The following is a 27,140-nucleotide window of genomic DNA, read 5'->3' as shown; positions in this document are numbered from 1 at the left end:
TTTTAAAATTTATATCTTACCCAGAGACTTTGTTTCTATGATTGAAGTATTCCTTTGATGACCCATGTGGACCGCATGTGGTACTAGATTTTCTAGTGTCGATGACACATGTTAATTTGCCTCAGGGCAACGGGATGTCTTTTCAATTTTTTTATATATTTAAAGATTAAATTTTAATTTTAATAAATTAAGGATGAATTTTTTATGAGCAATATTAATTTCCAATGCAATTCATAGTCGTTAAGCATAAGTTGATTTAAAATTAAATCATGATTCTAAAAATATTCTTAAATTCTAAACTACAAAAAAACAAGTTTTTTTTACCTTTAAAATTATAGATTTATGTGTTGTAAGGTAATTTTGAAATCAATTTAAATTAGTAAACCTGGCGTCACACATGAAGGCGATTAGGGGTTAATGGTGAGGTTGGTAATTCGACTACGGAAATAAAGTTTACGCGTAATAATGAATTTTAAAAGTACAGGGACTAAAATGAGAAATTGTCTTATTATTATATTAATGGCGAAAAAAGAGACTGACTGAATAAAAAGCGATAAATTGAAAGAGCGAGAGAGCAATTGATCCAAAGGAAAGGGTTTGGTTTCTTCTCGATCCCTCGTTCTGTCGCTCTCTCGCTCGTTCGCCGTCGTCTCGCCTCTCATCGAGCCGATCTTCCCCGCCCCAATCTGTTGTGCTAAGCCGCCCTCAACAACGTAATCTTCCTCCTCTCCGGTAGTAAGTTTTTTAGGTCATCGTAAGCGGATTGGTAAAATTTTTGCAGATCTGTGTTCGTTTTTCGGATTTTGTCTTCCGGCTAGGTTCTTGTTTGATTTAAAATTTCAGTTCGAATTTATCCCTTCTGCGTTGATCCGGCTTCGAAAATTTGATTGTGTAGGATAGATCTTTAGGGCTTTCGATTTCTTTCCGGTTCCAAAGCGAAAGTGTTTGAAGCGTTGAGATTTTCTTTATTGTGATCTGATCTGATTATTCGTTAGTTATATTTGGATTTAAGGAGGTCGATTTGGGTATTTGGGAATATGTTTTTTGATTTTCCTGCTCGAGTTGGTTGGAGACAATTCGTTCACTTGTTAGCTACTTTTTTTATTTATTTATTTTCTCACGGGGAGGGGGGATCTGTTTTCTCTAATGGTCAGATTTTGGAAGCAAGCAGTAATTCGTTCGTACTGTTTCACGGTTGACGAATTTGAAATTGTTGTTGTGCTTAGGACCATGAGTGACGACGGAGAAAGGACTTGCCCTTTGTGCGCGGAGGAAATGGACCTGACCGACCAGCAGCTGAAGCCCTGCCATTGTGGATACGAGGTATGCGTTTCGTCAAAGCAAGAAGAAGCACTTAAGTTTTGTTCTGTAGAACATACATTAAAATTTCTTTCGGCATCGTCTAGCTTATTTAAAACAAAAGTTTCTGCATATTTACTGAACTATATGATCATACATTACGATTTTATATTCTTATGTATAGATTTGTATTTGGTGCTGGCATCACATAATTGAAATGGCTGAAAAGGATGACACAGAAGCCCGATGTCCAGCATGTCGTACACCTTATGACAAGGATAGAGTCCTGAAAGTAGCTGCTGCTACTTCTGAGAGGTTGCTAGTGTTTTCATATGTTTTTGTTTTCTTTCTGTTGCATATCTATGTTTTCATTTTCATTTAACCCTCATTTACTAAGAAATGGCATGGAATATTCCTTACCCTGAAGACAGGATAATAGCTGAGGTTTACTCTGAGAAAAAGCAAAGGTCTCACAAAACAAAGGCAAAGATTTCTGCAGAAGTTATGAAACACCTTAGCGATGTTAGAGTAATGCAAAAAAATCTTGTATACGTAACAGGATTACCAGGAAACTTATGTGATGAAAATGTATGTTCATGTCATTTTCACCAATAGTGATGAATCAAATTGTCAACATGACATTTTTTGAAAGGTTGTATATGGGTGTTTGTCAGATTCTCGAACGCAAGGAATACTTCGGACAGTATGGTAAAGTTTTAAAGGTTTCAATTTCACGTCCAGCTGGCACCGCTCCTCAAAAAACATTTGGCGTGTATGTCTCATCAAACACACTCCTGTAGCTTGTGTCTTGCATTGGTTATGAAGACATTTACATATAAGATATAACCTATTAGCAGAGAAATTAATTATGTCAAACATTATAGGTTGTGGTTGCTTGTCCTAATTCATTTCTAGTTTTTGTTGCTATAGCTCGTTTGTGGACTGTTGTTATCATTCTGTTTCACTTCATTGTCGACTAAGATTTTTGTAATCATTTTTAGATATAGTTAATACGTCCCAATTTTATATAATTCTTAATGGACATCCAAATGATATCGAAGAGATTCACTGTTCTTTCATTCAGATAAGCTAAGTCGTGTCCTGATACTGTTTCAAGCATGTATTTTTTCATCCTCTCTTTAGTGTGAAGTGCTTTAACCCTTTCATGTAATGGTTAATGTTTAGGTATATCACATATGCGAAAGAGGAAGAAGCAGTTCAATGCATACAAGCAGCACACAATTATGTTTTAGAAGGTAAAACCTTGAGGTAAGCACATAACCTGACCTCTGATTTCTTGAACTTATTGTTTAGAATTCTTATTCTATGATACTTGATTTTCTTAGAGCATGCTTTGGTACCACAAAATATTGCCGTGCATGGTTGAGGAACTTGGTATGTAGCATCTCCTTTTGTCCTCTCACAGGTTATATATTTATCTGCTCGTCTATCTGCAGGATTTTATAAGCTGAGTTTGTTTTTGATTCAGACCTGCAGCAATCCCGATTGTCTGTATTTGCATGACGTAGGGAGCCAAGAGGATAGCTTTACAAAAGATGAGACAATTTCAGCATATACTAGGTATTTCTCCCCTTCAAAATTTGCATGAACTTTTAATTCTTGATCTCTCGGTATAAAGAGGCGATTGTGTGTTGTGATTGAACCCATGGGTTTAATAAATGTGTATCTTACTACAACATGCATCATTAATCACTCAATTGATAGTGTGTAGTAGTTGATGTATGGAGTTACTAACGAAGCTCTTGTCAATGCGGGGTCCTAAGGAAGGGCAGACGGCAGACCACATTAGGTCTATTATATGCAACCTTACCTGCATTGCAAGAGACTGATTTTGCAACTCAAACCTGTGACCGCAAGGTCATACGGAATCAACTTTACCATTTCCTTCATTTTTACCTCGGCCTTAATTATTTTATATATCAAACAGGTTAAACAATTAGTTATCTTTGCAACTGTTTTCATTCTAACCTCATTTTTTTAGTTGCCTTCATTTCTTCCTTAATTGGCGCCAGGTTTTTGGAATTAACATGAATTAGTTAATTCTGTTCTGCATCAGCCTATTCCTTCTGGTTTTGATTTCAATTAGCTTCTGATCGGCAAGTGAAGAATCATGTTAAGTTTTATTCTCTTTCTTATATCTTGAATTTTTGTATCAAATTTATACAGGTTATTTTGGTAGATCATCATTGAGCCATAAGCAACTTGGTGGATCACTTGGTTTAACCATGTGAATTTAATAATCTGTTTATTGCGACCACACATTATATGAAAGGGGTTATAAGGTAGTAGATTGTCATCCTCAGGGATTCAGATCCAGTACGTATCCTGGTTGAGATGCATGAGCAAGACCATAAAGTGAAACAGAATTGTATGCGCCTATATGTGCTAACCATTGATTTACCATTTGATCTGACAATGGTCCCCAATAGCTAGTCTGTCTTTAACCATACCTACTAGTCCTTGTATACACTAACAAATATCTAGATATAGTGTTTTGAGGTACAATTCCAAATATTGAATGATTGTGTTATTCAACCTTTCAATGATATGCCACCTGGTTCAATTCTCCTGTGTGCCTGCTATTTTACCTTCAGACAAACTTTTGTATGCATCATCCTTAGTTTTTAATGGTCAGTATTCACAAGTAGGTTAGTCGAAGTGGAAATGTAGGATATCAGTGTTTTTTCTAGTACCATATGGCTTATGAGATGTTAAAGACTGATTAGGTGCATTTCATGTGTTCTTGAATTTTTTTAAAGCCATTGGCATCAATTCTATATCAAGGTAATCTGGTACTCTATGCATTGGATATTAGGTATTTGCTGCCTGTTAACCCTAAGAATTCATTTATCGACACTATATTATTGTATCAGCCTGTGAAGTCATACTCGAGTACCAACATTTATCTACACTACATTATTGTTTCAGCCCGTCAAGTCATACTCAAGTGCCTATTGATTATTGAAGGGCATACTAAGAATACACCAAAAATATTCAATTGTATAAATAAGCTTCTACTTGTATTTTACCTTTGGCCCTTTACATATATTAGAGGCAAGGCAACTACTTCCTTTGTTTTTTCTTCTTGAGCATACTTTTTTTTTTCACTCGTACTCTAGTGTCTGTTTATAAACTTTTTTCTATTACTGTACTTAATAATCCATTAATTAGTTTAACTTATGTCATTGCAGGAGTAGGGTTCCACAAACTGCTTTGAACAATTCACAGCGACGGTCTGGAAATTTGTTGCCTCCTCCAGTGGACGATGTCAGTATTAATGGAACAGGCTCGGACAAGCATCCAGTCAAAGGTTCCTCTAATGTAAGCAAATAGTCTTTAGTAGTAGATGCACTTGTTTAAACAAGAACTGCAGCTATCTTCTAGGAGACCAAATCCACCTTATGCCTTTTGTTTTTCTATCTCATTATTTTTCAAATTAGGTATTCATGCATAATGCTCCCTGCCAGGTCAAAGGTTCTCCTCCCAATAGTAGTCTTGGAAAATTCAATGCTTTACCAGCAGCTGCTTCATGGTATATTGCTTTTAACTTCACATGCTAGAAAGGATCTTTTTAACTAATATTCTGACCACTTGTAGGGGTCTTCGTGGTTTGAATTGTCGAATAACTTCAAATGCGCAATGTTCTCAAACTTTTGCCAGACAAAACGTAGAGACTAGCAAAAGTTCTACTTTGCCTTCTCCACTGATGAAAAGTCCAATTCAACCTTCAGAAAATCTTGATGAAGTGATTACAACTTCAAAGGTACCTGAAAGAAATGTAGCTGATGCCGTATTATCACCATCAGAGAAATTACAACTTGATAACTGGCTAGATTCAAGACTGTCTAAATCGTTGGCTGCAGTTTTTGAAAGTGATTATCCTTTAGTATCTGCATGGGATGATGATACCATTATCACACCGAAGCCCAAGGAAGACAGGGAAGATTTGGATGACAGATCCATTGGTCTGGATTCTATAAACTTGAACACTGGCCGACAGCAACCTACATCTTTATCACATTTGCCAACCCAGGTTGTCCTGGAGACAACAGATGTTTCCCAGGTTTCTTCAAGTTGCTTATCAAGCCCTCTTGTTGAACCACTCGAAGATAAGGAAAACATCATAAATTTAAGCAGTGGTGAGATGATGCTGAGAAATAGCACTATGCTTAAATGTAATGTTAGACAGCTTAGCAATTCTGATCCTGTTGTAGTTGAGCATGATTCAGCTATCATCAATGGTGATGTACATAGCTTGGTCTTAGGATCTTCGTCTGTTAATTTGGATAGCTCGGATAGCTCGACAATGAAACAGATAAATATTGGTCAACATCAGACCTTAGCCTCTAATCTCTCTTCAGTTGTTTTGACCCGGAGTCGAGATTTTAATTCAGAGCCTGTAGCCTTGAGCATGGGTGAGTCATCGGATTGGAGCAATGATCCCCAAGGGCAACAGTTGATATCTGCGATGAATGAGATGGATAATCCATTGAAAGAGCAGAACCACTCTTTGCATTCTTTAAATAACCAGGATAATAATACAAGCCATTTAAGTTCTACTTCCTTGTGGAATGGACTTGGCAATAAGCAAGGACCAGGTGGTGAGAGTTCTGTGGATATTGATACCAATTGTTCCTTGGGAGAAAAAGATTCTGCTGTACATAATGGAGCCCAAATAGTCGATGTATGCATAAACTCCTTGAGCAGGAATGATTCAGGGAGTTCCGAGTTCAACTTCATCAAAGAGAGTGTGCGACCTCTAGGTAGGAGTGCTACAACTAACACTGTCAAGGATGCCTTTGTAGATAAAACAGGAGAGAGCAGCATCATATCAGATATTTTGTCATTAGACTTTGATCCATGGGACGAATCAGTATCCCCTGCTAACTCTTTGGCTAAGTTGTTGGGTGAAACAAAAAAGCAAGATGGATCATTTAGCTTATCCAGTTCATCAAGAAGTGCAACCAATAATCAGTCTAGATTTTCTTTTGCCAGGCAAGAAAATCAATCAAGTCTTCTAGAAACTCCCATTGGAGAATCTAATTATGTGCAGAAACTTTGTTCCTCATCACAGAACTCGTACCAAGATAGTTTTTACAGTGATTTTCAAGTCAACGATTATGCAGGCCCTTCCATTGACCAAAATTTTGATGATTCTAATAGGAGTGGTAAGAGTATTATGTTTTTTTTAAACTTTCTGTATCTAATATTTGAGACTATATCCAGGGTTGTCATTCTTGTTAGCTTCCCATTTAACTTTTGTTTGTTCTGTTCTAATGCTCCTTACCTAGTTTTGATTTGGGCGTAATAGACTATGTCCATGCTTAAGTGCCTTCTGATTAGACAGCATTATTCTGAATGGCTACATGCACAACCATATGCCAACTAATTTTCATGACTGTAAGCCTTGCAGTAGGGTCAATGATGTTTGTCTAAGATTCCTTTATCTTTTTTGCTTTTTTAGTGTCTGAAATCTGCCTTGTGTGCCCACCTTTTATGACATTGTCTACTTCCTCTCCATGTGAGTGCATGATTGCTATGGAGGTGTACATGAGAGAACAGTGTCTTTGGTGTATGCATGGTTGAATTCTCAAGCAACCTAGGACATCTAATTATATGCTAATCTAACACAGTAAAATCTGGGGTATATACTTTTCTGATTGTTAACTTGGTTAATTGTAATATTCGAGCTGACTTGATGCACCCAATTTAGACTTCGGTTTTATAATATCTGTATGTATATATATCCATTTTATTTTTTTAATTGTTTGAAATGGAAGATTTTTTTTTTTTTTTTTTTTTTTGTGTGTGGCTTAGGAAGCACCATAATGAACTAGAATGATTGTTATTCAGGCACTGTGTGTCAGATGCGGGCAATGCATTTTGCTTTCAGTGTTTTGGAATTTTAAGGTTTTTAGGATATGGGATTCTCTGAAACTGCAATTTTGTGAAGCTCTAATATTATTGCCTGTTTTTCAAAGCTGAACAAGGAAACAGTATCAGTTAAGATAAAACTTTATCAATTTTGCTTCTGCAACTCTTCTTTGCAACCTTGAAAAGAACTGGAAGTATAGCGAAGGAGTGTATCGTTATCATTTCCTTTGAGAATATGTTTCTTGCATTGCTTATAGGCTCCATCCAAAATGGATTGTTAGGATTCATTTGAAATGTATATTTAGTACCTTCATCATCATTGAAAACTAAGGTATTTATGGTTGCTACTTGCTGAAAAAACCAAGATTTGTACGCTTGTTTTAGAGGTCAAGGCTATGTTATACACTAATCAATTTTAATGTAATTCTTGAAGCAAATATGCATACAAGGATTTGACTTTGATGTTTGATCTGTTTTTTACCTATGGTGTACACCTGGACTAGTGGTGCCTACAAATGGCTTTGACTAGCCTGTTTCCACATCTCCATTTCTGTCTGATCCTTGTATCCCCTTTCTAAAAGTGATTTGTTCAGCATTTTATTTTCAAATGCAAGAAAAAGTTCACTTGATTGTAGATGCTTGGTGGCCTTTCTGCTAACTTGTGTCTTTCATGTTTTTAATTTACATACTGAAAGTACTTTTTTGGAAGGTGTTTCAAGGGCCAAGATTGCTGTTCCACCTGGATTCTCTGCTCCAAGCAGAGCACCTCCTCCAGGGTTTTCTTCTCAAACCAGATTTAACCAGACTTATGATGGTGCCTACTCAGGTTTGTACATTTTGCTATCGTGTGTTTTTGATATTTTTATGGTCTGTAAATTGTTGGCTTGGTTCCATTTCAGGTGAAAATCATTATCAATCGCATTCAGTTAGTCATTCTGGTGATGTGGAGTTTATAGATCCTGCAATATTGGCTGTTGGCAAGAGCCGGATAACTGTTGAACCAAATAACTCAACATTGGGATTGAAGTCATCATTTCCTGCACAATTTGTCACTTCTGATAATGACCCAAGGTTTCACCTACTGTCACAGCAGATGATTTCTTCTCATCAAAACATGAGGATACCAGATATGGAAGAAACATTCTGGCCACTAAATGATGCTTTTGCTGCATCTAGACTTTTAGCACAAAGTCATACAAGGTTTTCTCCTCTTGCACAGTTGTCGCACCAGCAACCAAGAAATCCACTTTACTCAAATAGCCATTGGGATTCCTGGAATAATTTGCATACTGTTGCTGACATGGGCATGGGGGAGGTCTTCAGGAATGAAAGAATTGGGCTCAATGACTACTACAAAAGCACTCCTGAAAACAAGTTCCACATGCCAAGTGCAAGTGATCTATACAGCCGAGCATTTGGGATGTGAACCGTGTAACTCAGATCTTGACCACCTGATTACGTAAATGCCTCTATCTGTGGGTAGTAAAATTGGTTCTTGGAGCAGATGTGATTGTTGACATGCCATGATGAAAAAATAAAAAACAACAGAGCTTGGTATGGTGTCTTTCATTATCAGGTATAAACAATTTTTAAAATGTTTGAACTAACTGAAAATATTAGTAGATGAATGTTACCAAAATATATCTGGATATCATCAATGTTATCCATGTTTGCATTTCTGGAATCTCCTGAAATTGCTGATGTTCCAAAGGATGAATTGCTTGTCTTAAGCTTCTGGAGCTGTATTTTCCCAAATGTAAATAGCTAGTGGTAGCTGTAACTATTCTCTTGCGTTTTAATGAAATCAAAGTTTTCTTCAATGGAAAATATGCTAGGCATATCTGTAATACCAAGGAGCATCAGATGGCCATTAAATATTTAACCACTTCTCAATCATCTGTGCAAAATCGTCTAAATTATGCTACACTGGAGTAAAATTATGGTATACTGGAGCTTCAGAGCATTGGATTATTTAACCAATCTGGTTAAGGTTACACCTTTGCTACTTGTACAGAGATCACTTTTTCTCACACAAGTTTGAGTGAGTCAAGCCTAGTTTGATGCTCTTTTTTTTACCCATCAATTTCACATGTGCAACTACTTATTCTTATCGCATTACCTGCCATCTTGACAAACATAATGTGATTCTATTGTTGCCAGCAATATCGTGTTTCCCAACTTGTTTGGAACCATATTTATTGTACTCAAATGCTTAACTAGAGAACAGGTTTTTGTTGATTACTCTAACAACTTAGATTCCCTCATTACATGGAATCAATGTATATGGTTTATAGGGGCATGCTGTCTCACCTTATCAAATAATCTAAGGTTCAATTATCTTGTCTTTCTCGTTGTCTATGTTGTAGTCTCATATTCTACTCCTCTGATCTTATTAATGCCAATCTCTGTTCTTTTATGTAGTGTGATGCTATCATTTTTAGTATTTTTATTATCCAAGTGATCTGATTATTTACTGCCCATTTTCCAACCAGGAAGGCCTTAGGTTTTGCCATGATTTTACGATCCAGTTCTCAAATCTCAAGCATAGATTCATCACAGAAGGTTCCCTATTTTGACATTTATTTTGTTTGCTCGGTCATGGTGCGTAGGGTGGGATTGTTGACATATTTTTGTAAATCTGAAAGATTGAAAAATACATGTAATGCTGATTTTGTATTGGAGTGTACTATTTATCAGCCAAACGAACTGTATAGCTGAAATCTGTTTGGTACTTTCCAATATGCTTTGTTCTACTGCCCGAGGGTTTTTATTTTGTGTTATTATCGACATCAAAATAGATGCATTGGCCCTTTGAGACGTAATACTAGGCAACTTATAGCTATAGAAGAGTTTGAGCGTTTATCATGTAGACTTACTCCTTATCTATGTAGGCTATTATGGTAATAATGACAGGTCTCGGTTGGACTAATTTGTAGATTTGTTCAACAATTATTGTCAGAGTTAATTGCATTTTTATGTTAAGAATGCCCGTACAATGGAGCAACGGGATGTATAATTGGAACACTTGTTGAGATGAAACACGAGTACAGTGGTGAAACATGAGTTTTCCAAAGTCACTTAGGAAGCTCTTGTTATGAAAGCTCTTATGGTGACCAGAGCTCGATGATGGATGTTGATGCTGTGATATCTTTTTCCAATTTTCGTTAAATTAGGTTCAGAAAGGTTGGAACAAGAGGTAAACAAGAAACAATGATACTTACAACTGGCGGTGGTTATGTTTTGTAGCACGCCATTAAAGGATCTAGTCTCTACAACAGTAACGATTTATAAACTATTGGAATATTTTGATTGCATGTAAATTTATGAAACTAGCGCGCAACTTTGTGAAGGTTAATTAGTTCATGGAGAATTTTGTTTTCTTTGGTTCAAAATGTTGTTTCTTAAAAAGATGAAAGAATATATACATTATATATAGTCAATTTATAAAGTTGGAATAGTATAAAGTTAATTTTTTTTGCTTAAATTCTGAGTGTCTTCTTTGTCAAATAGATGCGTACTATAACTGACATTTGTTCAAGCTAGGTTCAAATGGTGAAATGGATGATTCCCACGTGAAAAGCGAAGGTCAGTCATTTACTTATGCCAAGTTTTCTGAATATAGCTAACTACATTTTGACAATAAAATCAAAACAGTGAAATGTAGTGAAGATTTGTCAAGTCCCTCAGTTCTTTGTCCTGGCCAGTTCCGAGGACTTCAACAACATTACCCAGCTTGAGTTCTTCTTGGTGAAAGCGTCTGACGGGATGAAGAGCATATGCACAAAATGGTCATCTTCTCGATGCTGTTTGGCTCGGCACCGCCCTATGCACAAGCATGGTCCTCTTCTCAATGCCGTTTGGCAACTACTTTGAACTCGTTCATCATCACAATCATTGCTACTTCCTGGTGTTGCCGTGTTGGCACTTCAATATCTTATCAACTGTTGTTTTTATATTGCTTTTGCAAAGAATTACACACTAGAGAAGGCCATCTCAGAGAGTTAGTCTGTGATGAGGAAACTTATGACTTCATATTTTTTTCAAACGGACGTATATAATATAATGCATGAATATATATTAATTAGTTTTTTCGGATGGATCTAGTGGTTAACGTATGAGGTAATGTCATCATGACATCTAGGATTCGAATCTCGATTTTACCGAGATAAATACTTTCTTTATATGATAGTCACTATTTTGAATATACATTAATTAATATCTAAAATCCTAAACATAAAAAATTAATTTAATTTATTATATTAAATATTAAATTGATAAAAATAGATATCTTAACTAAAAGATTCGATTCAAGGTGTTGTCATTTATAAGATGTCAAACTGTGCATATTTTTTATAAAAAAATAATTAGAAAAAATTATTAATAAGTGTTAAATTTATTTTTAATATGAAAAGAAAAAAATATTAATATAATTTAACTTCGGGCTTTGATCTTGATTTTGACTAAACTAGTAAGATGTAATTATGTTTTAGTTTTTTTTATATATAATGGTCGTGAAATTGGATTTTTATCTATTTATGATCAAGAAACTGGTTGCGGTTCGATTTGGGTGTGGCAGTTTGAATATACCTTTTACGTGAGCTAAGAGTGGTGCTCCATTTACGTCACCAATGAGAGTGATGGAGCGGTTCAAGTTTACGTGGCGCGTTCTGATTGCACGCATGCAGTGGGTGTCATACAATTTAATGACGCCCTAATTCGATCAGCCCCCCTTTTGTCAACCAATTAATGTAGAGCTTTAAATGGACCCCACATTGGGGGAGTGTGTGGGTGTTGGGTAGACGAGGTCGGATTAGATCAGATTTTTGGATCGCGGAGAACGCGTTTTTGGGACGAAAACAATGATGCCTCTATCCCTCGATTGACATCCTCGCCTGATCTTGTTTCCGCCTCTTCTCAGGCAAGCCATTGCGGATCTGTCGCTCCTCTCATCCCTCTCTTCGGAATCGCGCGGATCTTTCTTGATTGATCGTGAGGGTCGTTTCCTCGCCGCCGAGTGTCAGGTTCTGGGCTTTGGGGGCGTTGATTGCTGATTAGGGTTTGGAGGGGAGGAGATCGATGGTTGTCAAAGAAGAGGATTCGGAGTATGAGAGCGATCCTGAGGACGCACCGCTGCCAAGGATGCGTCGCAGGGAGGCGAGCGACGACGAGGAAGGGGAAGGATACGAGGGGCGGGGGAAGTCTCCGGCGGGAGACCTGGTGGCGTCCGATGGCGAGTCGGATGGTCAAGGCGGTGCTGAGGTTTATGATGACGAAGAGGAGTACTACGACGAGGAGGATGAACTGGTGGACAGAGTAGAGGAATTCGGTGGGGAAGAAGAAATGGTGGAAGGCAAAGGTGGGAATCTTGCCAGTATTCCAGTAAACGAAAGCCTCAAAGACTTGGGAAAGGCACCAATTCCTGATGGAGATGGACAAACGTATCTTGGAACACCAGAAGAAAATGAAGACAAGAATCCAGTGGAAGAGGAGGCGAAGGAGAGTGAACCCTATGCTGTGCCGACTGCTGGGGCTTTCTACATGCACGATGATCGATTCCAGGACAATGGCAGGGGTCGCCGCAGGTCATATTCTTTTCTCAGAAAACAACATAGTTTCACAATTTGTGCTCCTGATGTAATAAATATTTTTTTTTCTTGCAGTTTCTACTATTACTCTTTATGAACTCCAATTTTTTTTTCCTTCATAAATCAGAGATATTCAATCACTTTGGTGCCAGACTATTGATAGAAAGTTGTTTTGATCCCAAAAGATTCCATTTTATTGAGACGCTCTCACTCTGACAATTTGTTTAGATGTAGTTTATCACTTTCAATAGATAATAAATACACATATTGCTTCTATCATTTAAGATATTCACATCATTTCCATTGTGTTGAAACTTTCATGATTTTCTGAAGATTACACTCTGCTAGATGATTAGAAATAGTTCATATAGGAAAAATGGGCTATTTAACCTTAAACACTGTATAATTAAGCTACTTCGCTCCTTTATAATGCATTACTTATGATTCTTTACCATCATCAGTTATTTATTAATCATTTTTCCCACTCACATTTTTGTTGCATTCACTGATTATATCAGTCTAGATCAAATAGTATTTCATTTTATTTATTTATTTAGCGATCTGTATAAATTTCACAGGCACTTAACTTTGTTGCAGCCAGTGATTATTGCAGTCTAGATCAAATAGTTTTGCATTGTCTTGTTTATTTAGTTATCTTGATACTGATCTGATTCTTGAAATTTCTCTTGTTTGGCATTTGTACTTTTTTTTTCCTTATCATTTTTTTTAATGACTATTATATAGGCGAATGTTTGGTGGCCAAAAGCTGTGGGATCCTAAAGATGAACGTGCTTGGGTGCATGATAGATTTGAAGAAATGAATTTGCACGAGACACGAAATCATGAGGTACTTTTTTCCCATATTCCCATTTCGTGAAACCTACGTTTGAGGTTATGCTAATTGAGAATGAAAATTGACTTGTTCTAGGAAAGATCAAAGTCTAGAGGCCGTTTTAGGGGACGAGGTGGAGGTAAAAGATGGGGCTCTGAACATGTGTATACTAGAGGAAACAGGTCCAATACATACCGTGATGATGCTGAAAGTGAAACCCGTGCCCCGAGGACTGTTAGAGGGAGAGGACCTAGGCGTTATGAACCTATTCTGAGGAACAAAAGAGACTTTCCTGCAATTCAGAGCAAACGGTCAGTAGTTAACTTCATTGTTGTTTATCACATGCGATCATTCTACTGCATGGTACCAATTTGGAACTAAATTGTTCTAAAATTTTGTGGCAGTTTACCTTTAAAACCTCACCACTCAGTATCAAATGATACCTCTGGAAGACCATCTTCTCAAGCGGCAACAGTTCAATCAGATGCTGTTCTTCCAAAGAAGAACTCGTTTGCCTCAAGCCTCAATTCTGCATCACCCCCATTTTACCCCTCTGGGTCCTCTAATCAAGATATGGCATCCTTGACTCAGAAAAGGGGCGTACATACTGGAAGCATCAATAAGCCCATTTCATATACTACACTGACAAAAGATAATTCTATGGCATCCCAAACAAACTCATTAATGAGAGGGAATACACCGACTGACGTTGTTGGACCTGATAAGTTATTTATTGATGATTCCTTTCGGTCAACCACAGGGAAAATTATGGCTACCTCCGGTCTCCAGCTGTCAGGATCTTCATTATCATCAAAAGAAATTCAGACTGCTAGTTCTAGGGTCCAAGTTAGGGAATCAAGTATTGTTGGTCGCATAAATAGACATTCTGAGTCATCAATTGGCCCACCTGGAAGAGTTGCTACTCAAAACAAGCCCACAGACCAGCGACCACTTCAGTTTCCAGCACAATCTGCTACACGAATTTCAAACCAGCAGTCGGTCCAGCTTCGTAGCATAAGGAATCATTCATCATCGCCTCCTGATTCTGCACCTCCTAGTTCATCTGACATTATACAGTCTGATTCACATTCAGGTGTAACCAAGCCAGAAGTCACACTTGTTGGAAAAACAAAGATTAACAATCAAGGGATAGGAAAGGGACCCTTTCTGTATGGTGGAGCTCAGGTAATTGGGGCAACTGGGGCTGTGGGACTTCCCAATGGTGATCATAGCTTCCCTGGAACTCCAGCACTTTTACCAGGTCTGCCAAATTTTTTCTTGAATTTATTTTATTGAAGCACACCTTTCTTTGTTGCGGGTTTCCTTTCATCCACTTCTTGATATGATGGAATGTCATTACTCCTCAAATTTCATATTACATGAAGGTTCTAAAATTTGCTAGGCGCTAGTCGGATGCTAGACCTGCACCTAGCGCCTAGGCTGTCTAGGTAGGGACTAGACGCCACTAGGCGAATTCCACGATATCAACATAAAATACATAATAAATCACATTCTATAACTCCATCACAATAACATCAAATTTAAAATGAGTTCAAAATTACACAACTAATAAAATATTACAAATTTATTTTACTTCTTGTTCTCCATAATTTTTAACAACTTATTTTTCATCGGACACAAACTCAAGGTTACATTTCAGTTTTTTTTAATTGGGATTTAAATTTAAAAGCCTAAACTAAAACAAATCATGAAAACCCTACACTATTTCCACGGTGTCTAGACGATTCGACCGATTAATCAGCGCCTAGGGCCGCCTAATTCCACCTAGGCGCCATGGTTGCCTCTGCTGGCCAACTAGCATGTTTTTAGTGCAGTTGGTAGGCATCTAGCGCCTAGGTGGTTGCCTAGGCCGATTTTTAGAACTTACATCCCATAAAATGGGCACATGAACAACTGAGGTTGCCTCTCCTTTTGTCCCAACATATTGGATGAATGACTTGTTTTGAACGCTAGCCTAGCAGTTGCTTTCCTTTTGGGGTGATTCTTTGACCACTGACCAGACCAAGGCTCTCTTGTCTTTTGACTTTCCTCCTACTCATGGTCTCCGAAAAGTATCATTCTTAGGGTTCGTGGGATGCCTCTTGGCTCCATTTCATTCCATAGTTTGTGATTAGTGAGGCAACGAAGTTCTATCAGAATTACTAATCAGACATTGTATTCTGACAAGGGTCTGATAGGAAGTTTTCACTTTTTTTATCAGCTGTTTATTCTGAGGAATGAACTTTCATTCAAAACTAAACAAGAAATTATCATTTTAATCTTTTGTGACTATATGACTTTTGTACACTTTTGGCAGTATCTGTAAACTTGTTCTTTCTTGATTTTATTTTTTGTTGCTTGTTTCAAGTTATGCAACTTGGTGGTCCTAATCCTGGTGGTATGGGGGTTCCTGCAATGGGTATGGCTCTTCCAGGATATGTAGCTCAACCTCAGCTTGGTTTTGGCAATACAGAAATGACTTGGTATGAAATATGTTGCTTCCTTTCTTTTCTCACTTTTACAGTTGTGCTATACTGTTTGACCTATACTGGTATGGTTAAGGCAAAATGATATGCAAATAGTTTATCTTTTATGCAATGGCACATACTCATTTTCTCATAGTTTACTTTTTTATTATTAGCTATAAGATGACCCTTGGGGACCTTTCATTTCCTTATTGCAAAGGCTTTTTTGGACTTGGATTTGATGGTTTCCTGTATAGACTGTTTGTTCTATTCTGACCAATTGTAGTTTAGGCATGTTAACAGACTATTCTTGAAGGAATGGTACCGTAGTGAGCCAGGTGTACTTTGAATGGTTGTTTTCCTATTGTTTCTTCCATATAAACAATCATCTGATGGTATGATAATTAACTTTTGAGGTGTTGAGAATATGCCTCATGTTATCAAGAGTAAGGGACTTAAATTATCATCAGAAAAACATATGGAGGCTGGATTTTTGTTTGTCTTGCTTTATGTCTTTGTACTGGTATTAAACTGATACTCTTTCATGTCTGTATGGATCCCAGGTTGCCAGTATTGGCAGGTGCTGCTGGGTCTTTAGGGCCACCTTACTGCCCACCTTACATCGCTCTTGATGGAAACTACTTTGCTCATCCTTCAGGACAGACATCTTCATCATCCCCTTCTAGGTAAGATGAACATTTTTTTTTATATCAACATAGCTCTGAATAATTTGCTTCCTGAATGCCTGCTTCTGTTACAGTTCCGAATTATTTTTCACCCAAGCATTGTTAGCTTTTGCCTATTTGTTTTGGGTCATGGTATGAATGCTGTTGATATGTTTGTGTTGACTTCTATGGAAAAACAAAAAGGACTTGCTGTCGGATGACTTCCTAATTTTAAAGAACAAAAAATTTGTGCCTTGATTGGTACAATCTTCACAAATGCACATATAGTTGATTAGCCTAGTAGAATAGTTGTACTGCCTCTGGAACTTTGATGTCATATTGTGAATGGTATTCTAATATGTTTCAGGCAGTGTTCCATATTATTCCCCCCCTTCTTTTTTTTTCTCTACGTAATTCTATGCTATACTGGAATTTACTATGTTATAAGAACTTCACCATTCACTATATGTATCTCAGGGAAACTGGTACAAGCAAACCTGCTAGTTCTTTGAAACCTTCCCAGAGACCTGGTATACTACGTAGCTGATACTGTTTTCCTTATTTTCCACAATAATTCATCTATTATCATCATTAAATTTATGTTGTATTTACCTCTTTTTTTTTTTCCTTTTTATCAGAGGTGAATGAGGACTCTGGGCAACGCCAAAGCAAGCCTCGTAGGTAAGCATAAAAAAAATGTTGATATAAAGTTGCATCAAGAGATGGTGATTATTTGTTTGTTATCTCCATAGCATGATAGTTATTCTGTTTTCTTTTCCATATTCTTGCAGGTATTCAGAGATGAGTTTTGGCCAATGATGTGCATGGGTGGTTAAATATGTCCTAATAACAGCTTAAGGTGAGGAATTGGTGTCTGCTCAAACCATTCATTTCTACTTGGTCTTTCTTTTGTTGGAATATCTATTTTTTCTTCCCGCAGGTGTTTTACAATGCCCTCTGTGGTCTTTGCTTTGGCATCTAATTTGACCAGGAGCACATTGGGCTGTTTAGTCGACTACATATGCTAGGTATAATATTGCTTAGTTCCTGTTCACTTGATCATAGAATGTTCTTTGATGCAAAGTTTTTTTTTTTACTTTCGCTTGTCTGCACATGAAAAATTGGAAACTTATGTTTGGGCTCCATGGATTTTACTTCGGAACAAAGTTCCTGTCAAAATGTCCTTCCAAGTTATTGTTTGTCTGTTTGTCTAAATGCAATCAAGGTTTATTTTCATTTTGTTTGCAAAACACTTCACCTCTCATTTTGCAATCTGTATTCTGCAAACAAAGATAAATTTTAAAACAAAAATTTTAGTGAGCATTTTGGAAAGAAAAGATAAACTATTTTGTGGGTATTGACAAATAGCGAAATGCTAGAAAATATTTCATGAAAAGGATAAACAGAGATGTATTGTAAAAAAGGGTCCAGTTTTCTAATTTTCTCATTGATTTATAGAATTCTAACTCACATCTTTGAATCCTGCAGCTGTTTAACACCTGCTCTTGCTGTAATGTTGTGAGACCACCATTTTGCAGCAGGATGGGTGGCGTGGCCTTGTTCAAATTATCGTAAGAAATTTAACTTATTCTCCATGTTTGAATACGCTCGCTGTTTGAATCTGAACAGTGTCTTTGGGGTTTCTCTGATATGCAGGTACTATAATTGCAGTTGGACTGGTTGAACCTTTTCTAAACCATAAGATATGTTGAGTGAGCTACTTTTTTTTCTTTAGAGATATGAAGAATATTGAAGAGTTGTAGATAGTGATGTTTCGACTTAGCGAGCATTGTTTGCAATGAGTAATGAAGAAGAACCATTTGATGTTTTGAATTTGGATTCTATGTTTGAGGATTAATTTGACTGGAGATAATTATCATGGCTTTGTTGCGCTTGCACGTGTTAAAACCTTGCCCTTTTCGTGTTACTCTTTGTCGTAAGCAACATCAATGTTAGAAGTGCCTTGTGGTCTGTTTGTTTGTAAATAGATTTGCAACAAGAACTAGACATCAGTAACACCTTGACATTTGAAAGTCTAAAATAGTGAATTGGAGGCGTGTCATAGTTAAAAAAGGAAATAAATTTATGATTCTTTCTAGAGCAAGTCGCACAGAGAATATCATGGCATGGTATTGCAAGATAATGCGTAAATTAACTTGCAGAAAATTTAAAGTAACAAAAATATATTTTTGACATCCAAGTTTGATTTGTTTAACTAGACGTGTTTTGTAATTAGATATAAAATGAATTTATAATTTTTATTATGCAAGCTAATTTATAATATAATAGATCAGGGCGTTTGTGAAAAAAATAAGAATGGAGATAACTGGTATATTTGATTGCTACAACATTAAATATTGGTTTGACAGCATTTTATGGTGAGGAATTATGTAATTTGTAAATAAGTATTGCTCACCAATACATCAGATATTAATTATGCTCAATTTAACTGGGGAAAAAATGAGACCTTTTTGTATTAGTCTTGTGTCATATTGTTCAATATTTTTTTTTTAAGAACAAAGTTACATGCTTATCAACATTTTTTTTTTATGAATTTAAATTTAAGTTTTAACATGATTATTATTTTTACATTGTTAATTTTAAAACCCAAGTTTCATTAAATTAAACAATAATTTATATTGTCTAATAGGTTTTAATGTTTTTTTTTTCTACATTTGATTTAAGAACAAATCCAACCTCAAGAAGTATTAGATTCTTCTAATTTAATGTACATCGGATTAAAGTTTAAAGCCAGCTAGTTGAACCAATTTATACTTGTTTTTCCTAGCTACATCGGATTCAAAAATTAAATAAACATAATTATAGCTTTTCCAATTTGTAGAAACAGAATTAATATGTTGATTAGATTTTTTTTTTCAAACTACAAATGAATTTGGTAAAATTAAGATACTATTCCAATCTAAGAATGAATTTGAAAGAAAGTAAGTTATTAAAATAAATTCTATCCAATCATAATTTTTCATAAAAGGAAGGTAGGATTTTTTTTCGTTAGTTTTAGTTTATCTAAAAAATATAGTACGATTGAAGATTAGTTTGGTGAATTTCAAATTTTTTTTTAAAAAAAAGGTAAAAAATCTCTCAACAGAATTCAAAACTGAATACAAAATTTTCCTAAAAAATATTTAGTAACAGAAATTTTAATCCAACGATGAACATCTATCTATTTATAGACGCCTGCACATGCATCATACACTTCAATTCATCTCTACACGATCGATCCATGGCCGAGCTCGGAAACAACGTCGCCGACGCTTCCACCGCCGTCGACCAGAAGACCCTTGACTACGACGCTTTGGCAGAGGTTTTCTCCTACTTGTCGGCCAAAAACCTCACCCGTCTCCAACTCGTTTCCAAGCCCATCATGAACATGATCACCTCGGATCCCTTTTTCATTCTCATGCAATCCTACCACACCAGTACTGCCGCCGCCGCCATCTTTGCCTATGGCCATTCTCGTTCTCGCCCGCAGATATTCCTTCTTGATCACGACGCCGGCCTTCCCTCGGGCTCCTTGGATGCCCTCTCCAACTACGACAACAGGTTCCTCTACTCCGCCGGCGGTCTCGTCTTCTACCGGAAAAGAGACGGTATTTCCTACAGCATATGCGCCTTCAACCCAGCCCGTCGCAAATCCTCGCTCATTCCTGTTCCCCCCGGCGACGGCAATGCACTGCCCGCCAGCTTGGCCGTCGATTTCACCAACGACGGCGACTACAAGCTCGTTTACCTCACATCGGACCGGAACTGGTCCAGCTTGTACCAGTGCCGCGTGTACGACTCGGCGGCCCGAGTCTGGACGAGGGACGAGATGATCCACCACGGCAGCCGCCAGCTGAAGTTTCACAACCCGGTGGTGCACCGAGGGGCCGTCTTCTGGGCCACCGACTGCTTCAGGCATACCACGGCCGATCCCTACGTCATGTCATACGAAATCGCCACGGGGGCCATCGAGTTCCTCGCGATGCCCGACGGCAGTGCCGTGGAGTCGGAGGACCGTATCAGCGTGGCGGTCTGGGAGGAATCATGGTTGTGCTTGGTGCATCACAGCAAAAGCTCCGGCGCGTTCACGCTGTGGAGGTGGTCGGAGGAATCGCATTCGTGGGCGAAGTCGTCGAACGAGTTCGTCTACTGGGAGAAGCCGGAAGCCGTAGTGGGATCGATGTTGGTGTGCAACGGCGGGAGGGAGAAAGGGATGCTGTTGGTGTTCAGCGTGGAAGACGAAGCCTACGTTTACTCCTTCAAGCTCAGAGATTTAACCAAGTTGGCGACGAACATGGGTTCTTATTTCCCTAAATTCACGGCCTACGCCAACACTCTGAGGCCTGCTTGCGGCGGACAGGAAGCCGATTGATTAGATTGCATTATGATATTTGATGCATTCCGCCCATTAATTTGCTCTGTGTTTTACATCGATTTGACGTCGTAGTCCTCTCCAAGTTTGTTAGTTTTTGACTGATGTAACTTAGTGGTCATGTAATTAATTGTTACGTGCGTGGGTCGACAGTGTTTGATTTACTAAAAAAAAAAAAAAAAAAAAAAAAGTCAAAATAAAATTTGAGTTTGTGTTGTATATGTAAATGACTTCAGCAGTAAATAATTGGCGCGAAACAAATAAAAGTAAAAATTCCGTTTATTAAGTTTCTATTTTTCAAGGCCATTGTGGAAGGCCCAGGTCGGCCCAAAACACGGGCTCCTATCCATGTGAGTTAAGGCTCAACGCAATGAGACAGGATATCCTAAATCATTTTTTGTGGTACAGGAAATATGTGATTCATATTTACGATCGGATCGTGATCATGATCCTATCATAAATGGTTGTGATTTCTTCTTGGGTTCATCGTCCCCATTAACTTATAGTTTTTGTTCGGAGCAGGCGGCCGAAGGCTGTCTGGAGGACACCTTCGCTCGGCGCCTAGTAATCTAACCACTTATCCACCACCGGAGGCCTCCGGGCAGCCTCTGGAGGTCGCCCACTCCGAACAAAAATTATAACTTGATGGGGACGGTGAACCCAAGAAGAGATCGTAATAATTTACGACCGGATCGCCATCACAAACCGACCGTAAATACGAGTGGCACATTCCCTGGATCACAAATAAGTGGTCCAGGAGATCTGTGCTCCAGTGTAATGTCAGATTTGTCTTCCAACTTCTCGACTGATTCGGTACAATAATTTTTTTTATCGTCAATCAGAATAAATTAGGAAATACTCATGAAGACCCATCCAATCGACTAGCGTGCTTAGAGTTATCATCCATCGGAGAAAAATAATTGTAATGCGCCACAGTTGAGATTTAACTCTTAGAAATCATTTGAAGAATCTAACTGCTGCATCATTACCCCGGGGACGAATTGAAGGTCTCTCTAGTCTGACGATAGTAGCGTGATTTATGTTGCTTCAATCAGATTGAACTAATACTAACATTTGTATTTTTTTTTGATCTAACTAATGAGGAACTAATACTAACATAAAGTGACTAAAGTATCGAAGTGAAGAAAATAATTTTAATTAGTTAGTTTTCTTTAGTGAATCAACTTATGACCTAGTTAAGGATTGAGAACCAATCCTGCTCAATAACTTATGACATTTCAGTCAGTTAGTTTACTCTGGCTGATGCAAGTGCACAGCATGACCTTTCATCGAGTTCCATATTGAACCACCATTCTGTTCCATAGTTTACCGTTGTATCAAGTTGCTGAGCAGCTGTCTTAGTGGGAAATGATTTGTTTGTGTGGAGGTTGCTAAGTGAGTGCACATAACTTCAAAAGGTGTTCCATACATAGTTGTTGAAAGTGATAGCCTCATAGGTTCTCAATGGAAACTCTATAGTTTGCCTTTAATCATCTACATTACACCTATCTTGTCCTTGAATTCTTTAAGTGCCATGCAGTTTATCCAAATATTATCAGAATTCTGATCAGGTGTGCCTTTTAACCAAAGTTGTTGCGAGAATGCGGTGGTGGTGGAACCAAACTTGTCATAGAAACAGGACTTTTTATTGTAGGTAAAAGAGTTGAAGCTGCTTAGCTCATTACTTGCTGAAAAATGGGGATAAATCCAGAAGTATCAGGATATGTTGAAACTGGATTAATCTTCAAGTCAGATTGATTAATGAAACATGCATTGGCTCAGAGATTATGGGAAAATAACCAAAGTTCAAGTATAAAGTCTCTTCATCAAGTTCTTTGGGAGTTGAGGTCGTACCATTGACATCATCATCCATACACAGCAATTTAAAAACTGAGACTCAAATAGTGATGGATGACGAACCTGTGAAGGATTCTTCAGAGATACAAGGGAAAAGATTGAAAGAAGAGAAGTATTTGGACACAGTGAGAGTTTAGCATTACTGCTCTTGTCCTCTGTTTTACAGGTGGGGGAATGGGAGGGCCATCGGCATGGGATGGTTAGTTAATATTATGATCAGGCTCTTCTACTGCAATTTTACGCCGGAAGGTTTCTAAAGATTAAGCTAAACACTTTTATTTCTATTTATTTTGACTATAATTCTGTAACCATGAATAATGGATACCTCACCGTCATCGTGATCGGTATCCATTAGGAGCTCGGAGAAGAAATTCACTACCGACAAAGGAGGAGAAAGTGTTGATGGATACTCATCATTTAATTGTCGCTATATTTTGCAAATGGATTTTTCTTATTGCAAGTTGTTAAGTTTGGCATTGTTCACGTGACCTTTGAATTTTTTTTTTAAATTTTGAACAAAGAAGAAATGAATTCTCTTGTTCGTGGAAGATTGCTAGATGGTTAGCTGAGAAGGTGATTACATGGTTGACCGTAAGAATATCTCATATTGTCCTATAAAATCAGGAGCATTAGTGCCAAGTTAATAAAGGGTCTGGATATTGATCCTCCGATATTCAAGTCAGTGATCCTTGTATGAAAAGAAGAAGAACAGTAAAAAGACTACAACAATGAGCATGTTCATAAATGAAGCATCACATACCTTTACCTATAGATGAACCCCCATTTTTATAGTGTTATGCACGCATTCCAAAGTATATGCACATTTTCAAAAACGTCTTGGGAAAAGATAAGTCGAAAAGTGTTTTTGACATCTATCCTTAAGTGAACATGCAAATCCTTGTAACATGACAAGCTAGAAACTTCTAAAGTACTATTTACTTGCTAGACATTTTCTGTTATTGGCGACACAAACTTCCAAAAGAGTACGATCATATTTGTATGTGGGTCTCGTTGCATGGCGACTGGGAGCCACTCGGCTGAGACATCACTAGTTCGGTCGTATTGAATAGAGCTATTAGCCTATTCTTTACTCGGTCTTACTATTATTGGAGAGGTGCATTATGCCTGATCGGACCTTAGGTCCGATCGGCCAGAACGGTGGGCTGAGTAATTTAGTATTTGACTCTTGACCTTGGCTGCAAGTACGGAGGACGATCGCTCGAACGTTCTAGTCGGCCTTTCACGTCTGACCTGCTCTAGAGGCCCGCTCGACCATCCACAGTCTGCGGTTTTGTCATCCACTTGATCCTGCGATTTTGACTGTTTGATTTTGACCTTCACGTTAGCTTATTTTCACTATTTTAACTCACTTTTGGAGGTCCCATTTTTATCACCGTATCAATTGCTTCGTATATTTTGATTTGATATGACTTCCTATTAATCGCATTCACATATTGGTTGACAATTTGCTCCTTTATCTTTCACATTCAGATTGGAGAATGAAGCCATGAACCAAGATTAGCATGCTTATGAATAGCTCAAACTTGTCCCCTCAGGATAGTACGGTGATTGAGGCATGAGGTATTACCATATGAGATCTTGAGGTCAAAACTCAGCCGAGCATGCCCTCCCCCTGCCTTAGTCATTTGCACTAATGGCTAATAGTTATTGGTGCAATATCTCTTGGGTCAAGGTTGATCAGGTTGACTAAACTTGAGTCGGCTCAAGCTTGAGTCTTGATGTTTGAGTTTTGATGTTTGACAATATATGGAGATTGCAATGATAATTGTCCGTTTGTGGAGATTGGTCAAGTCGATCAGGGTTGACCAGATAGTCCAACGGGAAGTTTGACAGAAAATGAAAATTCAGGTGGGTCAGTGTTGACCGGACACATGGTGTGAAATACCTAGTGAATGAAGGTAGGCAGGTGAAAGTCTTGGTGAGTGAAACCACGTGAAAGGCCTAGTGAGTGAAACTAGGTAGATGAAAATCCTGGTGAATGAAGCTAGATGAAAGACTTAGAGAGTGAAACTAGGCAAATGAAAATCCTGATGAGTGAAGACGGGTGAAAGATCTAGTGAGTGAAACTAGGCAGATGAAAGTTCGGGTGAGTGAAGCCAGGCGAAAGTACTAGTGAGTGAAGCTATGCAAAATGAAAGTCCCGGTGAGTGAAGCTAGATAATGGAAATCTAGGTGGGTCAAGGATGACCGAACATTTGGTGATTGGAAGTCCAAGTAAGTCAAAGGATTGACCGGATACTTGGCATAAGGAGAAAAGTCCAAGTGGATCAAGGGATTAACCAGACACTTGGTGAATAAGTCTCAACAGGTCAAGGTTGACCGGATGTGAGGCAATGAGAAGTCTCAACAGGTCGAGGTTGACTGGATGTTTGGTTTGGGAACCCTAGACTTGAGTTAGGCAAGTTAGGATTGGTCATTTTGATCAAGTGATCAGATTGAACCAAAGCCCCATCAATCAGTCGATCGATTGGGAGTGTGCTGCGAGTGAAGACAACCCAATCAATTGTGCTGCGAGTGAAGACAGCCCAATCAATTAGCTGATTGATTGGGGGAACTTTCTTGCGAGCACAGAAAGGTTCCTAATTGACCAGCCGATTGATTGAGTCACTCCAATCAATTGTCAATCGATTGGAGTTTGGTTTCTCGCAGTGACATGAGGAAAAGCTAGAATCGATTGGTCAATCGATTCCAGGGCTTTCCATGAAAGCACAGAAACTTCTGGATCGATCGGTTGATCGATCCAGCTACACCCAATCGATTGGTCGATCGATTCAGATATGATTTTTGCGCATGTAGTGAGATTTGGACGACTGGGATTGTCCTGATCCGACGTGACAATCGATTGAGAGCCTTAGGAGCGCAGAGTATAAAGCCGTTGGCGAACTTTCTTCTCCATAAATCTCTCCCGATTCTTCTCCACCAAGCTCACAAGAATTCCGGCAGTTCTTGGAGCATCTTGGGGACAAGTGTTGCTACACTTCCAAGAGTTAAGAGGCATCTACAAGCTACACGAGATTGAACAAGAGAGGTTATTCATTGTATTATTTACTTATTACTTCCCGTTTCAAGTTGTATGCTTGTGTGAGTTTGTACGAGGTTTCTCCACCTTCGGTAGTTACCGAGAAGGAGTGTTTTTCATAGTGGAGAGTGCTCGTGTGTGTAGATCTTTGAATTAGTCACCTCTTCTTGAGATGGATACCAAGTAAATCCTGGTGTTAGCGTTGTGAGCTTACTGTGAGGTTTTTCGCTGCATCATCATCATCTTCGAAGCAAGCAAACAAACACGACGAGCTATTCACCCCCCTCTAGCTCCCGAAGTGACCCAACAGTAGTCACCTGTGATTTACCTTCTCCTTGTTGGCTGAGGGACCAGTAGTCACCCGTGATTTCCTTCCTCCGTGTTAACGTAGGGACGAATAGTCGCTCATGATTTATTTTCTCCATATTAACTTAAGGATAGATTGATAAAATACTGGGATTAATAAATCACCTTTTGCCACGTTAATAGCTCAAACTTTTTCCCCTGTTTTCCACTATCTTCATGTTTAAAGAAATATTGACCAAAAAAAAAAAATAATGCTTTTCATATATGTTCAAATTACCTACAGAGTAGCTATTTAAGTTTTTGCCACGAGAACCTGATGTTTGCATTAAATTCACTTCTTTTTTTTTATTATTATCATTTCTTCCGTCCATTATTTTCACTTGATGATGGTAATGATCCGGATCATTTTAATAGGGATGCTTAATTATTTGCATACATTGTTTTAGCTTGTGAAGAAATAATAAATGAGTAATATCATGCCATTATGACAACTACAAGAAGATCCACTAAAAAATGTCTCATAATTCAAGAAATAATTCATGCGACAGTGCCCCTCCTTCAATTATTGATTGATGACGTGATAGAGTGGCTTCAAGTCTGCCAAACTTTTATTAACAAATACATGTGTCGAATAAACAAGCTAAGCAACTTGCTGAATCAACTTGGTCTGCCTTATCTACATTGGACTTTAATCTCCCTGTAAGTTCAGCTTGTGTAGTCCATTCTAATCACTCCTTTTGGTCAACTTGATAGAATGGTCATCCTGTCCTAAGCACTTGTGTATCATCATGTCACTTTCTTTAGCCTAATTAAATTAACTTGAT

The 27,140-nt window shown here is 38.0% G+C and overlaps 3 protein-coding genes across 8 annotated transcripts; all 3 read left to right on the top strand.

Moving 5' to 3' along the window:
* The first annotated feature begins 555 nt into the window (after positions 1-555).
* On the top strand, positions 556-9,896 carry LOC122046955. 6 transcript variants are annotated; one of them, XM_042607958.1, is made up of 14 exons: positions 556-713; positions 1,227-1,323; positions 1,484-1,614; positions 1,731-1,887; positions 1,974-2,071; positions 2,485-2,568; positions 2,646-2,694; positions 2,789-2,880; positions 4,512-4,641; positions 4,788-4,852; positions 4,918-6,488; positions 7,904-8,020; positions 8,094-8,770; positions 9,687-9,896. In XM_042607958.1, the coding sequence occupies exons 2-13, from the start codon at positions 1,231-1,233 to the stop codon at positions 8,618-8,620; spliced, it is 3,114 nt and encodes a 1,037-aa protein (XP_042463892.1). In that variant the 5' UTR covers positions 556-713; positions 1,227-1,230; the 3' UTR covers positions 8,621-8,770; positions 9,687-9,896. The 6 variants fall into 6 exon arrangements, with proteins under 6 accessions (XP_042463892.1, XP_042463882.1, XP_042463854.1 ...); XM_042607948.1 differs by having other exon boundaries at positions 4,761-4,852; positions 9,691-9,896; XM_042607920.1 differs by having other exon boundaries at positions 4,761-4,852.
* Positions 9,897-12,019: 2,123 nt separating this feature from the next.
* Positions 12,020-18,649, top strand: LOC122046945 (protein MLN51 homolog). Its single transcript, XM_042607908.1, has 12 exons — positions 12,020-12,776; positions 13,524-13,626; positions 13,708-13,922; positions 14,016-14,872; positions 15,980-16,094; positions 16,640-16,762; positions 17,219-17,271; positions 17,380-17,422; positions 17,533-17,600; positions 17,682-17,769; positions 18,230-18,312; positions 18,398-18,649. Exons 1-9 carry the CDS (start codon positions 12,271-12,273, stop codon positions 17,558-17,560), a joined length of 2,043 nt encoding a protein of 680 aa, XP_042463842.1. The 5' UTR covers positions 12,020-12,270; the 3' UTR covers positions 17,561-17,600; positions 17,682-17,769; positions 18,230-18,312; positions 18,398-18,649.
* A 1,333-nt stretch (positions 18,650-19,982) lies between these two features.
* Positions 19,983-21,113, top strand: LOC121984321. Its single transcript, XM_042540862.1, has one exon. It carries the CDS (start codon positions 19,983-19,985, stop codon positions 21,111-21,113), a length of 1,131 nt encoding a protein of 376 aa, XP_042396796.1.
* The last annotated feature ends 6,027 nt before the right edge of the window (positions 21,114-27,140 follow it).

Source organism: Zingiber officinale, chromosome 1B (assembly GCF_018446385.1).
Source record: "Zingiber officinale cultivar Zhangliang chromosome 1B, Zo_v1.1, whole genome shotgun sequence".
In the NCBI taxonomy this organism is placed as follows: domain Eukaryota; kingdom Viridiplantae; phylum Streptophyta; class Magnoliopsida; order Zingiberales; family Zingiberaceae; genus Zingiber; species Zingiber officinale.
The sequence above is the reverse complement of the archived record's forward strand: the minus strand, read 5'-3'. Positions and strand labels throughout refer to the sequence as shown.

Excerpts from the sequence above, each read along its gene's own strand:
- LOC122046955 (XM_042607948.1), top strand. The coding sequence starts at position 1,231 with ATGAGTGACGACGGAGAAAGGACTTGCCCTTTGTGCGCGGAGGAAATG. Across the intron at positions 1,324-1,483 it reads CCTGCCATTGTGGATACGAG|ATTTGTATTTGGTGCTGGCA; the intron begins GTATGCGTTTCG and ends TCTTATGTATAG. Across the intron at positions 2,569-2,645 it reads TTAGAAGGTAAAACCTTGAG|AGCATGCTTTGGTACCACAA; the intron begins GTAAGCACATAA and ends TGATTTTCTTAG.
- LOC121984321 (XM_042540862.1), top strand. The coding sequence starts at position 19,983 with ATGGCCGAGCTCGGAAACAACGTCGCCGACGCTTCCACCGCCGTCGAC.
- LOC122046945 (XM_042607908.1), top strand. The coding sequence starts at position 12,271 with ATGGTTGTCAAAGAAGAGGATTCGGAGTATGAGAGCGATCCTGAGGAC. Across the intron at positions 12,777-13,523 it reads AATGGCAGGGGTCGCCGCAG|GCGAATGTTTGGTGGCCAAA; the intron begins GTCATATTCTTT and ends ACTATTATATAG. Across the intron at positions 16,095-16,639 it reads GGCAATACAGAAATGACTTG|GTTGCCAGTATTGGCAGGTG; the intron begins GTATGAAATATG and ends TATGGATCCCAG.